This window comes from Sylvia atricapilla, chromosome 9 (assembly GCF_009819655.1).
Source record: "Sylvia atricapilla isolate bSylAtr1 chromosome 9, bSylAtr1.pri, whole genome shotgun sequence".
NCBI lineage: Eukaryota > Metazoa > Chordata > Aves > Passeriformes > Sylviidae > Sylvia > Sylvia atricapilla.
The window spans coordinates 3,444,413-3,459,618 of NC_089148.1; the positions used below are offsets into that span (position 1 = coordinate 3,444,413).

General features: G+C 39.7%; 1 protein-coding gene across 2 annotated transcripts; it reads left to right on the forward strand.

Moving 5' to 3' along the window:
- Positions 1-1,856: 1,856 nt before the first annotated feature.
- Positions 1,857-15,206, forward strand: ZBTB41 (zinc finger and BTB domain containing 41). Of its 2 annotated transcripts, none has more exons than XM_066324615.1 (11): positions 1,857-1,956; positions 2,620-3,823; positions 4,989-5,196; positions 5,915-5,984; positions 8,420-8,567; positions 9,263-9,392; positions 10,008-10,103; positions 10,629-10,735; positions 12,155-12,260; positions 13,309-13,397; positions 14,151-15,206. In XM_066324615.1, the coding sequence occupies exons 2-11, from the start codon at positions 2,701-2,703 to the stop codon at positions 14,792-14,794; spliced, it is 2,721 nt and encodes a 906-aa protein (XP_066180712.1). In that variant the 5' UTR covers positions 1,857-1,956; positions 2,620-2,700; the 3' UTR covers positions 14,795-15,206. The 2 variants fall into 2 exon arrangements, with proteins under 2 accessions (XP_066180712.1, XP_066180711.1); XM_066324614.1 differs by having other exon boundaries at positions 1,863-1,956; positions 2,588-3,823.

Consider the following 15,206-nt stretch of genomic DNA (forward strand, 5'->3'; position numbering starts at 1 on the left):
CTTTTTAACCTATGTGGGATAGTCTATGAACTGGCAAAAAAATGTAGCATGAATAAGCATTGGAACAAAAGGGATTAATGTAGTTAAATTTTGTCAGTACTGCTTGTACTTTGCACCAACTGCAGAAGACTTAATGCTGAAAGAACTATAATGACCTGAGATTTCAAGGACATTTTGTTTCCAGAGCATAATTATTGCAGCAGTGCCAGGCATGGTAATGGATCACTTAGCACTGCACAGTTTTTCTTTGAACTAAATCCTTCATTTATCATAAAGTAGCAAGAGGAAAAAAAGGTGTTACCTAGGCTTGCAACAAGTCCAAATGCCCACTGAAGCTGTACAATTTGGCAATAAGCTTGTAGATGCTTTCTAGACTGCCAAGAAATCACATTGTACTCAACAGAGAGTAAATAACAGCAGTAGCAAATAAAGAAAAAATCAGGTCGTTATCTATGGAAAAAAAAAAAAACCCAAACCCTTCTCCAAACCCCACAACAATACATAAGAAACTATGCAAATCTCAGGCCCGGGGAGCACTTCCCTAGCTTGGTTATGCTTGCTGGCAAAACAGTTCTCATCAAAGCTGCATTTTCCTTATGTATTTCACTCGTGAAAACTGATGAAGCACTTAGTTTTATACCTTCCAAATGAGGGATTTGCTATGGAAACAGTAAGACCCAAGAAGCCAATTACCCACTAATGATGTTTTTATGTGCTTGTTATTCAGATTAGAGTGAAATGTAAGGCTCAGCTTAAATTCTGAAGTAAACTCTAGAACTTTCTTTTTCCATGCAAAATCAAACCAGAGAAACTTACCAAACAGAGAAATGTATTTTTACAGTTTATGTACAGTTTAACTATTCTGCAGAGATAAAAGGAAGGCATGCACAAGGAACATCCTGAAAGAGCAGATGGCTGAGAGGTAAGCAGATTTTTGTCTTCAGTGCAAGAAAACCATAGTAATCTTCATTGCTCTATTTTTATTGACACCACTGTTTCACTATAGAATAACTGAATAAAAGAACTGATACTACTTAGAATATTATTTGAAGTAGTTTGCTAATGAATTAATTTGATTTTAATATACTATTAAAAATGAAAAAAAAAAACCCAAAACCCAACAATAACCGCAAAGCTGAAGTTAAATATTTGTAGACTTCAAGGAAACTGCAGGGCTGTGAGTACAGGCAGAACAGCAACACTCAAGAGGTAACGAATGCTTTAAGATCATTATTTTCATTGTATTTTTATTTAAAAACGCAAGACCTTCGAGTCACAGTTTATTCAGTATCCATTTACAGATCATAAACACAGAACGCATGTCGTGGAATAAAGCTTAATCCTGCATTAATCCTTCTTTAAGGCTGTCAGGAAAACAAGCTCTCTTTCGGTGTCACATTGTCGCTGGCAATTGGTTCTCCCGGGAGAGGGATGGAGCAGGAATAACGGGAGGCAGCGCTTTCCACACGCCGAGGAGCTGCCCCTCTGAGGCCGCTCCTTTGCCACCCGGGAAATCACGGGCAGTGGGGATTTCCTGTCAAGTGCTTCAGCATACTCAAGCAGAGAACAAGTGAAAACTCGTATTACTGAGCAGAACTACGGGCAGCACGAAACCCGGGGATTTCACAAGCCGCTGTGCGCGGTGCTGCAAAGCAGGAGGCAGGCTCCGTGTGTGTGTGACGGGCGCGGAGCCGGCGGCAGCTCGGCCCTCCCGAGGCGCTGTCGGAACCGGCTCTCCGCGCCCTCGCTCGCTATTTTGACCCCGCGGGCCGCGTCCCGGCGCTGGGCCCCTGACGGCCCCCTCACGGCCCCGCCCGCCGCCCCGCCCCGCTCGGAAGCGCCGCCGTGACCCCGCTGACGCGGGCGGCGGGCCCGGAAGCGGCGGGCGCGGGGCCGGAGCGGGGGCGGCGGCGTTGGGCGGCCGAGCGGCCCCGGGGAGCGCCCGGCGCCGCGCAGGTGCGACACGCGGGGCAGCGCCGGGGCAGCGCGGGGGGAACGGGACGGGACCGGGCGGGACGGAACAGAGCGGCGGGCGCGGCCATTTTAAGCACCGCGGGACCACGGCGACCTCGATGCCCCCGCGCTCGGTGCCGCTGATCCCGCTCGGCCCGGCCCCGCCCCGCCCCGCCCTCGGCGGGGGACAAAGGCGGCGGCCCCGGGGCCCCGGGCTGGGCCAGCGCGGCCGCTCGGCGGGGACAGGCGGCACGGCGGGGACAGGCGGCCCCGGCCCGGCCCGAGGAGCTGCTGCGGTGGCTTTGCCCTGTTGGGGTGAAACGGAAAGAGAACGAGCTTCGGTGTAATAATAATAACAACATGCCCGCCCGTCCCGGAGCGGGGCACAGGCTAAATGCGGCCGGGAGCCGAGCGAAGCCAGCCCGGCCGCCGCCTCAGAGCTAATAATAGGCGGTGTCTGCTCACTGGCTCGCCCCGGGTTATGCTGTGGTCTGCAACGCGGAGATTCTCCTGATTTAATAAAAGCTTCGGTTATGCAGATGCATAAAACTAACAGTGAAATACAGAAGGTGTTATTGAAAATTAAAGTAGCGTCTAAGTGCTAAGAGTAATTTTTATCATAATTCTTTTGCAGAGTATGAAATTACTGTTGCATATTTTCTTAAGGTCCGGAGCAGAACCAAGTCTTCACGGGAATTCTTTGCTAATCACCTATGAAGCTCCTGATCCTGAAGTTGCACTTTTGCAATGAAGAAAAGGAGACGGCTCGCTGCAAGTCTAAATGAAAAGGTTCATCTTGGCCATGAGAAAGATACTTCAGAACAGATTCTTGTAGTGGACTGTGCAAAAGAAATTGTCTCCAAATCTGCAGAAATAGCTCCTGCAGATCAGCTCGAATCTTCGCAAGAACTTTCACCATCACCAGAACAAAGAAAGCTCCTAAGCTCATTGCAATATAACAAAAATCTGCTTAAATACTTAAATGATGACAGACAGAAACATCCATCGTTTTGTGATTTACTCATAATTGTAGAAGGAAAAGAATTTAGTGCTCACAAAGTTGTTGTGGCTGTTGGGAGTAGTTATTTTCATGCCTGTTTGAGCAAAAATCCAAGCACCGATGTTGTCACGTTAGATCATGTCACTCATTCTGTCTTTCAACATTTGCTCGAGTTTCTTTACACTTCTGAGTTTTTTGTGTATAAAAATGAAATTCCATTAGTGCTGGAAGCAGCAAAATTTTTAGACATCATAGATGCAGTGAAGCTACTAAATAACGAAAGCGTTTCCAGCGTACAGACTGATGTGGTAAGTGATGCACCTACACCAGTAGAAACACTCAGTGAACTGACAGGTAAACTATTAAATAGCCATCAGTGCACTTTCTGCGGTCGAAGTTTCTGTTACAAGAAGTCCTTAGAAAACCATTTGGCTAAAGCCCACCGAGCCCTTTCCCTGGAGCGAAAGCATGGGTTAAAAATGGTTGAGAAGGCCAGCTTCTCCACCCGGCGCTCCACCAGAAGCCGCAAATGCCCAGCTAAATTCGACATCAGTGACAATGAAAGCGGTGATGCCTCTGACAGCAATTTGGAAAAAGTCAGTTCTGACAAGGAGACATCTGAGAGAAGTGAATTTGAAGACAGTGAAAGTGAGTGCAATGTGGATGAAGATGGTCAGGAGGAGGAAATGTCTGGTGAAGATTCAGAATCTGAAGAACAAAGCGAAAAGGAACAGAATGATGCTGAAGAGGGTTCTGAGGCAGCTGACTCAATGGGGAATATTTCTGAAGGCTTAGCTCCAGTCATCATTCAGACCAGTAGCAAGAAGCTACTGCAGTGTCCCAAGTGTGACAAAAAGTTTGATCGAATAGGTAAGAGTGAGTTAGGTTGATCTTGTTCGTGGTGGTGCTGATTGTGTGGGAAATAAATCAAGCCTTTTCTCTGTCCTGGAGAGTGAATATAAGAATTTTTGGATCATCTCACTGATCCAGTGTGCTGCTGTTTTCTTGAAGTGTATTAGTTATTTCTGTGGTGCTAAATAGTTTGAATAAGTTATTGCGAGCACATTATTTTAAAAATATGCAAGTACTGCATTTATTTCTCTTCCACTGCTCTGGATTCTGATAGTTAGCACAGTGTGTAAAAGCACAGCTACTGTGCAGAAATAAATGGCCTGTGAGTATTTAGGGTTGAAATGGTATACTTTGGTTCTGCACACATTGGAAGCCCTTTTCTCTTTGCACTTCCGTAACTTAGAATTCTAGTACTGTGCTAAAAAAATCCTTGACAAGCATGCATTAAAACAAGCAATACATAAAGTATTTCTTTATAAGCTTGCATTACAATGGACAATTGACTTGTTAAATTTATGAGCTGCAGAAGCTCATGAATTTACAGTAGAATGCAGCAGCATGCATGTATGTTCTACAGAGAGAAAAGTAAAATCTTGTACAAAACAGAGAGGCTGCTATTGACTCGAAGTAGAGTTACCTACAGGACAGAATTTTGTCTGCAGAAAAATTAGCAAACAGAAGAGGGAATACAAGCCGTGTGAAAGAAATGAGAGAGTAGCATTTTTGTTTCTGGAAGTCTGTTGGCTCCCAAATACAGATTGTGTGCAAGGTTTTGTATATTTCGTTCAGAGTTCTGCTATTTGAAAGTACCCTAAGATTGCCAGTTTGTTGTGAGGCTGTTCCCCATTCTGCAAAGGTGCTCATGTTCATTGTGGTGAAAGAATTGGGCTGTAACTTGCAGTATTTAAGAACAGACTGTGCTGTGGGGTTGAACAAGAGTGACTTGCAACTCTTGCACAGACTTATAGGCAGATGAAAATGTTTGGAGGGACCGTGGATCAAACACACAGGTGAGCACTGGGCAGTTTTCAGTGGTGTAAGCCCGCAGGAATCTTTGGATGGATGTAGAAGGTACTCAGAGCTTTTCTACATGTGAGAGAGGTTATAGAACAAACTCCAAACGTGCCTATTGCAGGTGACACCTGTTGCATTTGATGCTAACAGATTTGACCTCGTTGTGCAGGCAAATACGAGAGCCACACACGCGTCCACACGGGGGAGAAGCCTTTTGAATGTGATATTTGTCACCAGCGCTACTCAACCAAGTCCAACCTGACAGTGCATAGGAAGAAACACTCCAGTGACACTGACTTCCATAAGAAGGAGCACAAGTGTCCCTACTGCAATAAGCTGCATGCAAGCAAAAAGACCTTGGCGAAGCACGTGAAGAGGCAAGTATGACATAATGTGTCTGGCATTTCTGAAGCAGCTTTTTTTAAATTTAAAAAGTGAAGATAAGCATATATATATATAAACACAGCACATTCTGCATTATTTTTATAACTGTTTCTTCAAATAACTGCCTTTTCAAAGGGCATGGGCATTACCAGTATCACCTAATCTGCTGTGAGAAATAGAAGTAGTGCTTCTATTTGGGTTCTGCCAGAGGTTTTTCTTATAAATTTTAGGATCTTTCAGATGAGCTAGCAGAGTCAGAACGCATCAGACTTAAAAATTACCTGTACTGCTTTTAATTTGAAGGCAGAGTAAAATACCTTCTTTAGTTTTAGATGTCAGTGCTTTACTGTTAATGATTATAATATGTGAACTATTTCTGTGGAGATTCTTTTAGATAAACAAGTTATGACAGGTCTAATTATAAGGTACTATTACTTACACACTGCTTTCTTTCTTTTTTCTTTGTGAATAATCATAAGTTGAATTTGCCTTCTGTCTTGTCAGATGTTGTGTGAAGTTCTACAGGAGTCCATAGTCAACACTGCTTTCCAGTTACTTGTGTCACTAGAATTGTTTCAGCATCAGCATTCTGTTCTGCCTGTGTAGTGATCAACTTCCATGACATTTAAAGCTTAGGAACAGATATTTAGTATTTGGATTATCTTCATCTTGAAAAGCTAGGAATACTTTCAGCTTCTGTCTTTCTCCTAGGTTTCATCCAGAGAATGTACAAGAATTTCTTTCTATCAAGAAGACAAAGAGTGAAGGTTGGAAGTGTGATGTAAGTAATCCTTCAGTACTTTTGGGTTTTTCATACAGAGTTTACCTTCTGTAAACTTTAATGAAAATCTGATATGTGTTTCTGTGAAATCTCAGAAAGCTTTCAAAGGGAGAGGCTTTCTGAGGCTTTCAATGGCTTTTCCTCCATCTGCTGATTTAAGGACTGAACTTTGTCTATATGTACAGCTTCTGGTTGGATAAATAATCCCAATTTGAATTCTAAAATAGAGGCAGTATTTCTTCAAATACATCAGATTACAGATTATTAGACTTGAGTATTATAAATGCTTTAAAAACAATATTTGCCCTCCTGTTAGTTACACACGTCGAGCACTGACCGTAAAGGATACTGTTATAGGAAGGATCTCTCAACTGATAGGAAAATATATGTTAAATATTAAACACTTCCTCATTTAGCTGTGTATGCATGTCAACAGAGTTGTAAATCTGAGCTAAATTTATCTCTAGTTGTAAAATCACAGAATAATTTCCTTGATTTTTCCCTGGGAGAGGTGTATGTGTGAAACTACATCTGCTCTAAAAAGGAGTTTGTAGAATTTCCATTCTCTATGTATATGCTGCCAAATAATGTATTAAGGTTTCAGATGTGAGGTTTTGTTGTTACTATTTTTGAAGGAAATCGGTTTCCTTTTTGATTTTTGATTCTTTTTTCGTTTATGCAGGCTGCTGTATGCTGCTGTATGTCTGTAATATTAGGGGCTGTAACATAATTACTAACCTTGCTTTATTTGGGAACTTTCACTTGTAAACATACAGTTGGAAGTTGGGAGGTGTCAGCTGTAGGAGTTTGTATCATTCATTGTGCATGTGGGGTCATGGTTCAGGGTGGGATCACAGTTCAGGGTTATTACATGGTTCATCAAAGGGTGTTATCTTCCAGGTGCAGTGTGAATGTGTTACAGATTCTGTTTGTTATTAGATAAGAAACATTTTAATGGTGGGAATCAATTATGCAACCTTGTTGGCATTCGTTCTGGGGAAAGTGTGTCACCAGAGGAGTGATTTGGTAAACTCCACTTCCTGGTTTGTGGGTTTGTTGTTTTTCTTTAATTAAAAATTGTAAGTAGAAATTTTTAAAGAAGTGAGCTGCTGCTCTTGTGCAGTTCATGTGCATTGAAAATGGATTTGAATTGAAACCAGCTAGAATTCCAACTTTTACAGCAGTTTGACATTGAACAGGACCCCTGGGTGCTGTGCTGTGACTGTTTTCAGTTTGTGTGGTGTGTTCTTAGGGCAAAGGTGCCACAGATGTAAGTTGCAGGATTCACTATGGTTATTGGTTTATGCTGTAATCTGTTTGTGAACAACAGGATTTGCTGACCATATTTTAATCCTTGAGGAATATGAGCAAATTTACACAAACAATAGTTATTAATAGTAAGGAAAAGCAAGAGGGCTATTATACTTTCTACAAATATGGGATTTGCTTACACCTGTATTTGACATTAATGAGGTTTTGGACAAATAAAGCTGCTGGTTTTGATTTCCTTATTCATGTGTGCTCTGAGAAGCTGATTGCAGGAGTTAATGTGTGGGAGTTGTAGTGCTCAGCTGAGCTGTTATAAACAACAGCAGGAGTCTCACAGGGAAAATGGGAGCACTGTTGGTTTATGTTGAACTGTAGGACCCTGATGATAAATTGTAATACCTGGTTTAAATGCCTAAATGTGGGCTGTGGGTTCAGTTCTGTGATTGTACTGTGTGCTTACTTAAGTCACTACTAATAATTCTTGAACATTTAGGTTTTGGTTAATCTGAAAGCATTACTAAAAAGTGCACATAATGTTAGGCTTGTGATGGTCCTGTAGTTCTAAAACACATTTTGAATTTTATTTCTTTGTTGGTATTGGCATTTTCTCTACAATATCTGCTGTCAGAGAATTTCCCAGAGGAAATAAAGAAACAGGTATGACTCTGGTTCTACAGTAGCTTATACTGCAACAGTTTTTGTTGAGCTTTTTACAACAGCTTATACTACAACAGTCCAACTAAACTGTTTCAGCATCCAAAACTAAGCCAAAGCTATTTGCTTTTTTCCATTGGGTTCTTTTCTGCTGAGTTACTGTGTTGAAACACGCTGGGAAAAGAGTCTGGGAGGTGCTGGGGTCAGTTGGAAGAAGGACTGGGGAGGAACATAAAACTGCATGCAGGAGTTGCCTAGTTGATTTGGGCTGCCATGGATCTGCATCCCAATCTACACAGTGCAGTCCCCACTATGGTTTATGTAGAGCACAGGTTGGTTTTGATGTTGACTGTGAGGCTTTACATTCTGGCATAGAGTAGGGTTTTGAAGAATATGTGTTTAAACTTACATTGGTGCACAGAGCAGATGAAATAAGCTGTTCTGAGTTTATGAATAGGAAAAGAATGTGGTTATAACTGATGTATCTTTGACAAAATGTGTTATTATTCCAGATTTGTAAGAAATCTTTCACTCGAAGACCTCACTTAGAAGAGCATATGATCCTTCATTCTCAGGATAAACCCTTCAAATGCACCTACTGTGAAGAGCATTTTAAATCCCGGTTTGCAAGACTGAAACATCAAGAAAAATTCCATCTCGGTATAGAAACCTCCTTCTGACATGTAAACACTAGATTTAAAGTAAAACATTCCCCCACCATTTCATGCCCTGGTCAGTCTGGTTTCTATCCCACCTCCTTTTACAATTCTCTCTTCCATTCTTGGGGGAGAGTTGTTTGAAGGATTTTTGTTGGTTGGGTTTTTACTTTTGTGTTCAGCTGTCTTTTTGAGCCATTCTCTTGTACCCAAAAAAATCAGAATTTTGAGGGAGAAGAATTAAAGTTAGTGTGGTTTGAAACTTTTTTGCACAAAATTGATTCTCAGCTAGGGAGTCAGATTCCTCCTGGAGTTTTCCAAAGACCTCTTCTTTCCTCCTGAAATATTCTGCAGACTTCTTTATACTAGTGATTATTTCTGCTGGGTAGGAACTAGATGGGTGATAAGATTTTTTTTATTTCAAGTGGTCTAAAGTGGGCTTAATTGCTTTTGATGATGAATTCTAAATTTCTGCGCTTTACAGTCATGGAATTTGCCAAAATGCCAGATCTTAAAACTAACTTAGCAGAAAGCTCACAAAATCTATCTAAAGTATGCTGACTGTGCTAAAGATGAATCATTTGTCAGACAAAACTTTTGCTTTATAAATTGATGAGGATTTTCGAAAGTGACCAGTCTGGGCTTGTTGTTTAGTTTAGCTGACAGTCAATCCTACTCTGTGTGTCTGTCTCCCTTCAGGGCCTTTTCCTTGTGACATTTGTGGCCGCCAGTTCAACGACACCGGGAATCTGAAGCGGCACATAGAATGTACTCACGGGGGAAAGAGGAAATGGACGTGTTTCATCTGTGGGAAATCCGTCAGGGAACGGTAAGGGCTTGGCTGACTGTTTGAACTTCAGCAGAGCACAGCAGTGCTTAGCAGACTGGGATTGCTGTTGACCATGCTTGGAGTTTTTAACACAAGTGAGACCATTTCAGAGCGTTATACACGTTAATACACATTAAAACGTAGTGTCAGAGCCACAAGTAGCCTGGGACTTTCTGATCACCTCTAAAATTAAAGGTGACAGCTGTAGGTAATTAATCATGAAGTGCAAATACATTAGGAAAGTCTTACCTCTCATTCACTTCACTTAAGTTTCTTACTGTTTCAAGAAACTTAAGTTTCTTTGTTGTGCAACAACATCTTGCAATTTTTTGGGAAAGATGTTTTCTTTAATGTATGTTTTCCAAATTTACGTTGGGACAGTAAAAAAGACAGTTTTATTTCTTTCCTGATAGTGTTTCTAGACCCAGTTGGTTCAGTAGGTAGGTTGCCAGACTGTCTTTGAATGCATGTGTCGGTGTGTGTATCTGAATTTATACAGTCACTGGATATATTGTGATCATCACAGTAAAAGAAATTGAGAAAATGATAGTATATTTCACTTTAAAGCGGCAAGGACATTGTTTAAAATTAAATTTTTCTGGCTTTGTTAAACAGAACAACTTTGAAAGAGCATCTGAGAATTCACAGTGGAGAGAAGCCTCATCTTTGCAGTATTTGTGGGCAGAGTTTTCGTCATGGAAGCTCTTACAGGTATAGATTTTTATTAAGCTGCTAAACTGTTTTGCTTGTTTGATGATATATATGCCTTCCTTTTATTGACATAATTCTTTGTAACCTATGTGTTTGATGTACTGCACCTCTGAGGGCTTTAGTAGATGTTCTCAACATCTTTCAGTATTAAAAATGTATTACTAATCTGTGAGAATACATTTCATTTGTAATACATTAGTGACTTTAACACAAACAAAACCCTCTACAAATCTTTTGTCACAGTTGAGGGGTTTGCACATGTAAAACTTCTGTCATTTTGTTATTCGAAGACAAAATAAGCAGAGGACTAAAATACTCTACTAAATTAATTCCACATAGCAGAGTTCAGCTCAGTTCTTTCTTGCTTTCTAAGAACAATTCAGGTGCACCTCAGCTGCAAATTACTTCCTGATACTTACGTGAAGCATTAAAGACTGCATTTTCTGCTATTTTGCATTGAATTAACAGTACAGATTATGTTAACAAAATTGCATTTTATGGTCATGTTTATGGCTAACTATGCAGACTTCATCTAAGAGTGCATCATGACGACAAGAGATATGAATGTGAAGAATGTGGGAAAACATTTATTCGGCATGACCATCTGACAAAACACAAAAAAATACATTCAGGTAGGTATTTTCTTTGGAAATTGGCTTCAAAATTACTATTTTGAAATAAAAACTTAATCATGGATTTTTTTTCAGTATGTGCAATGTTTTAGGCCTGATAAAAAGTTCCTGCCACTCTTTTAAAAGTCTACTAAAGTAGAGATAATCTTACATGTTTTAAAGGTTTAAAAGCCAAATATTTCCTCCATGATACCATAGAAAGCCAAGGGACAGTCAAAAACATGTAACAATGAATTGCTTTAACAATCATAAAGACAGAAAGCAAAAGTGAAAAAGGAGGATTTTTTTAATGATTTCAGATTTCTTTTTTTAATAGCAATTGTGTGAAACATTATTGCCACAACACAGAAGGAGCTGTCAGAGTCTGTCAAAGTTTGTACACTGATCACTTCCATGTAAGAATATCACATAGGTGTTTCTCAAGTCTTTCTTGTGGGAAAGAGGGAAGGAAGGCTGAGGGAATCTGCCCTATGAACAGATGGGGATGATCAGGAGGAAGAAAAAAAATCTGTTGCTCTAACAGCAGAAAGGTTATCAAATGTATAGGAAAAGCAAAGATTCACCAGTGACTTTTTCACAACAGGATCCAGAGGAAATATGACCTTCTAGGAGGTGAAACACTTTATAGGCAGCAGCGTGGAAGTATGAAAGTGATCAGAGTCTAAACTTTCTGAGCTTTTATGTGAAAGACAGCTTCTTCCCTGGTGTTTGAAATCAAATCATTTCTGCTATGAAATAAAGAAATCTTTGAAAACTCAAAGTAAAAAAAAAAAAAAAAAAAAAAAAAGAAAAAAAGTCCTCTTTTCTGCTCTATTTGCTTTCCCCCTCTAGAAAGTTACATTCTTTGACTGTCCACACCCCTATTTACATGAGAAGAAATACTCTGCCACTTTGTGGAGGATCTCAAGATGACTAAAAAAGCATCAAGATACTTTTAAACAGCAGCATAAAAGAAAAAGGTAACTATGTCCATCAGGATGATTAAAATGATAACTACTGAGGTGTAATTTTAAATTATACAAATTAGTAGCTGAAAATGATTGTTATGTTTCAATAAGCTCTTGAAAACAGCTGAAATAGTGAAGGTACTAAATTTCAGGTCATAATGAAGAGAGTACATTCCCAGTCATTCACTTGTACCTCCCACGCAGTGAGTGTTTGGGGAAATGTCTCTTGACTTGGAACACAAAAGTTCTTTGTAGGAATGATAGGCACCAGTCCTATATAAGTAGTAGTAATATCCTTACTCTGATAGCACCACCATGCTGTCTAAATTTTCTTGAATAAGAGAGAATCCTTCTCCAAGTGAGGTGTGGAAGAGCTTGATTGGCTGAACTTTGGGAACATGATTATAGGTCATAGACATTCAATGAGTTCCAAAAAGATTTAACCAAAATTTATTCAATTTTGCCCTTGCAGGTGAAAAAGCACATCAGTGTGAGGAATGTGGAAAATGTTTTGGCCGTCGAGATCACCTTACTGTTCATTATAAAAGTGTTCATCTGGGAGAAAAGGTTTGGCAGAAGTAAGTGTTGGGTTTTTACATCTGCATAAATGCTTCTGTACTGTAACTGATTTTGGTAGGACTTGCATGTGTAAGCAGAACTCTGCTAATGTGTGTGTTTGTCATGCCTGCACTTCAGGCTTCACAGAAATATTATTTCAGTTGGAAGGGAATGTCAGAAAATTGCTTTCACAATTTAAGGTAGATATTTCTTTTGTAGCACAATTAAGTAAATGAAAGCATTAAAAAGCATCAGATTTTGATTTGTCAGTTATCTGCCTCAGCGTTGTTTTTAATTGATGGTGTGCTGTAATATTCTCATTGCAGACTAGTTAAAACTGAATTAGTAGTCATCATGTAGGCACGTATTTTAGAATGTAAGCATGTATTTTAGAAGCTGGCAGCAGATTAGTGGCACTAAAAGGGGGTGAAAACTTTGAAAGCTGAGTTGTAAGTTGTACCTCTTAACTTGAAAATGCAATAGGGTTTTAAAACTCTTGAGCTCTGAAAACAAACCTCTCAGAGGTTTGAAATAAACAGCTCTGGCTGTTTTTCAAATGATGTGCTTTAGCTGTTAGTACTCATTAGTGTTGTGTAGAAGCCATTAAAGACGTGTCAGACTTAAAAGTACTTATTTATTGCTTATTCTGCTTTATTGGGTTATATTTATATGGTTGCTTATTCAGGGGTTTTTTCTTCCCTTGGTAGGCAGTAGCCTACCTAGAAATTCTCCCATGCCTAGAATGTTATTTATGGCCTGATTCTGTCTAAGCCTCTTGTGGATGTTGGGCAAAAAAATGTTACTTAAGAAGATTTTTGGAGTTAAAAAAGAAGTTTTAGTAGTTTGAATACTTAAGTGCCATCCTGATAGAGAATAAAATTGAATATTGAAAAGAATCTAATTGACCTTATTGGTATGTAGATGTCAGGAAGGAGGACCAGAAGTAAGGAAATTTGTAAAGTTTGGTATTTAGCTGCTTTGCAGTTAAAGATTTCAGAAAGGACTGTGGACATAACTTTACTGTTGGTTACAAAAAAATAACATGAAATATCTTTTTTTTCTTTAAAGATATAAAGCAACATTTCACCAGTGTGAAGTCTGTAAGAAAGTTTTTAAAGGGAAATCAAGTTTGGAAATGCATTTTAGGACACATTCAGGTAAAAAGAAAATAAACCCAAACAAAACCACAAAACATGTAGGAATGTATTTTTATGCATCAGCATTGATTCAATTGTTTTATTCGTTATGGTTGTTGAGCATTCAGAACAAGAGTAGGAGAAAGCAGCAAGATTTTATTCATTCTTATATATTAGCCATTCCTGAATACTGTTCTATGGTTGTTTAGCTGGAATTCTGATTAGCTCAGCTCAGGTTTGTGGGACACTTTCTGCACCTCCTCCTTTATTTCACTGGTATGTGTGCTCTTGCCAAATATACCCAGACCTTCTAAAAGTTTCTGTGCTCCAGAGATTACTGCATTTCTAGTGGTAATCTAACCAAGGAGTGAACTCCCTTTGGAGTTATGTCCTTTCTGTTTGATTTTGGGTGTTTTTTGCCTCATATTTAGGAAAATCGTTATCTTTTGAAATGTATAGACATACAAACTGAGCTCATTTAATCCCAATATAATAACAGTTAAAAGAGTGTTCTTTTTAATTTAATTTGTATTCTAACATAAGTCCAGAGTATTGAGAGAATCGTATGTAAGGAGAAGAGAATGTCAGTATAACTTACAAACAAATTCCTGATGATTCTCTTGACTCCAGAATAGATGATAAAATTAGAGTTTGTTTTCGGTACAATTGTTTTATAGTAGGTCTTGATGCTGTAATCCATGGAAGGTATTTGCCCATTTCTGTGTGGTTTGATATTAGTCAGAATCACTAATGGTTACTTTTCTATCTTTACAGGTGAGAAGCCCTACAAGTGTCAGATCTGTAATCAGTCTTTCAGAATTAAGAAGACACTAACGAAACACATGGTTATTCATTCAGATGCTCGACCTTTTAACTGCCAACACTGCAACGCAACATTTAAACGAAAAGACAAGCTGAAGTATCACATTGATCACGTTCATGGATCTAAGGCTGCAGAAGAGGCATTGGCATCTTCTCCAGAGGAAAAGCTGGTCTCCTTACCCGTGCAGTACACCTCTGATGACAAAGTTTACCAAACTGAGGCTAAGCAGTACGTGGAACAGTCCAAAGCATATCAATCAGAAGCCAAAACTTTGCTGCAGAATGTATCCCCAGAAGTGTGTGTGCCTGTGACTCTGGTCCCCGTTCCCATGCCAGACCCCCAAGCAGAGCTGGTGCAGCACAGTGCTCAGCCCCACGGCATTCTCCCCCCGCAGCCCGAGCAGCCGGATTATCAGCGAGCCACAGAGCTCTCCTTCCTCGAGAAATACACCCTGACTCCACAGCCTGCAAACATTGTTCATCCTGTAAGGCCTGAGCAAATGCTGGATCCCAGAGACCAGTCATACCTTGGGACTTTACTGGGGCTAGATACAACTCCCACTGTACAGAATATTTCAAACGACGAACATTCATGATCAGACCATAACATTCCACCGAATTTACGAAGCCGTCGGCCACCAGAAGGCTGGTGTGGCAACTAAGTTTTATATTTTATATTTTATTTGGACTCATTAAGTCTCCTGCATAGTTTTGGGAAAACAATTTGTTTACATAATATTTGAACATTTAGGCGCGTTTTGATGCATATGAAAGAGTGTTTCTTGTGATTTTAAGAGTTTTTAAAAATCTTATAGATGGTCTTTTAAAAATAATGCTCGGAAATATCTTTTAAGGATAGTGGCTGAAAATGTAATTACATATCTGGCTATTAATTTAAAAAATTGTTTGCCTTTCTGCATCTCACTCGGAGTTAATGTTTTAAGTGGAATAGAAAGCATTCTAAAAGAATAAGGACTATTTAAAATTCATGAAAATTTATAATGGCAG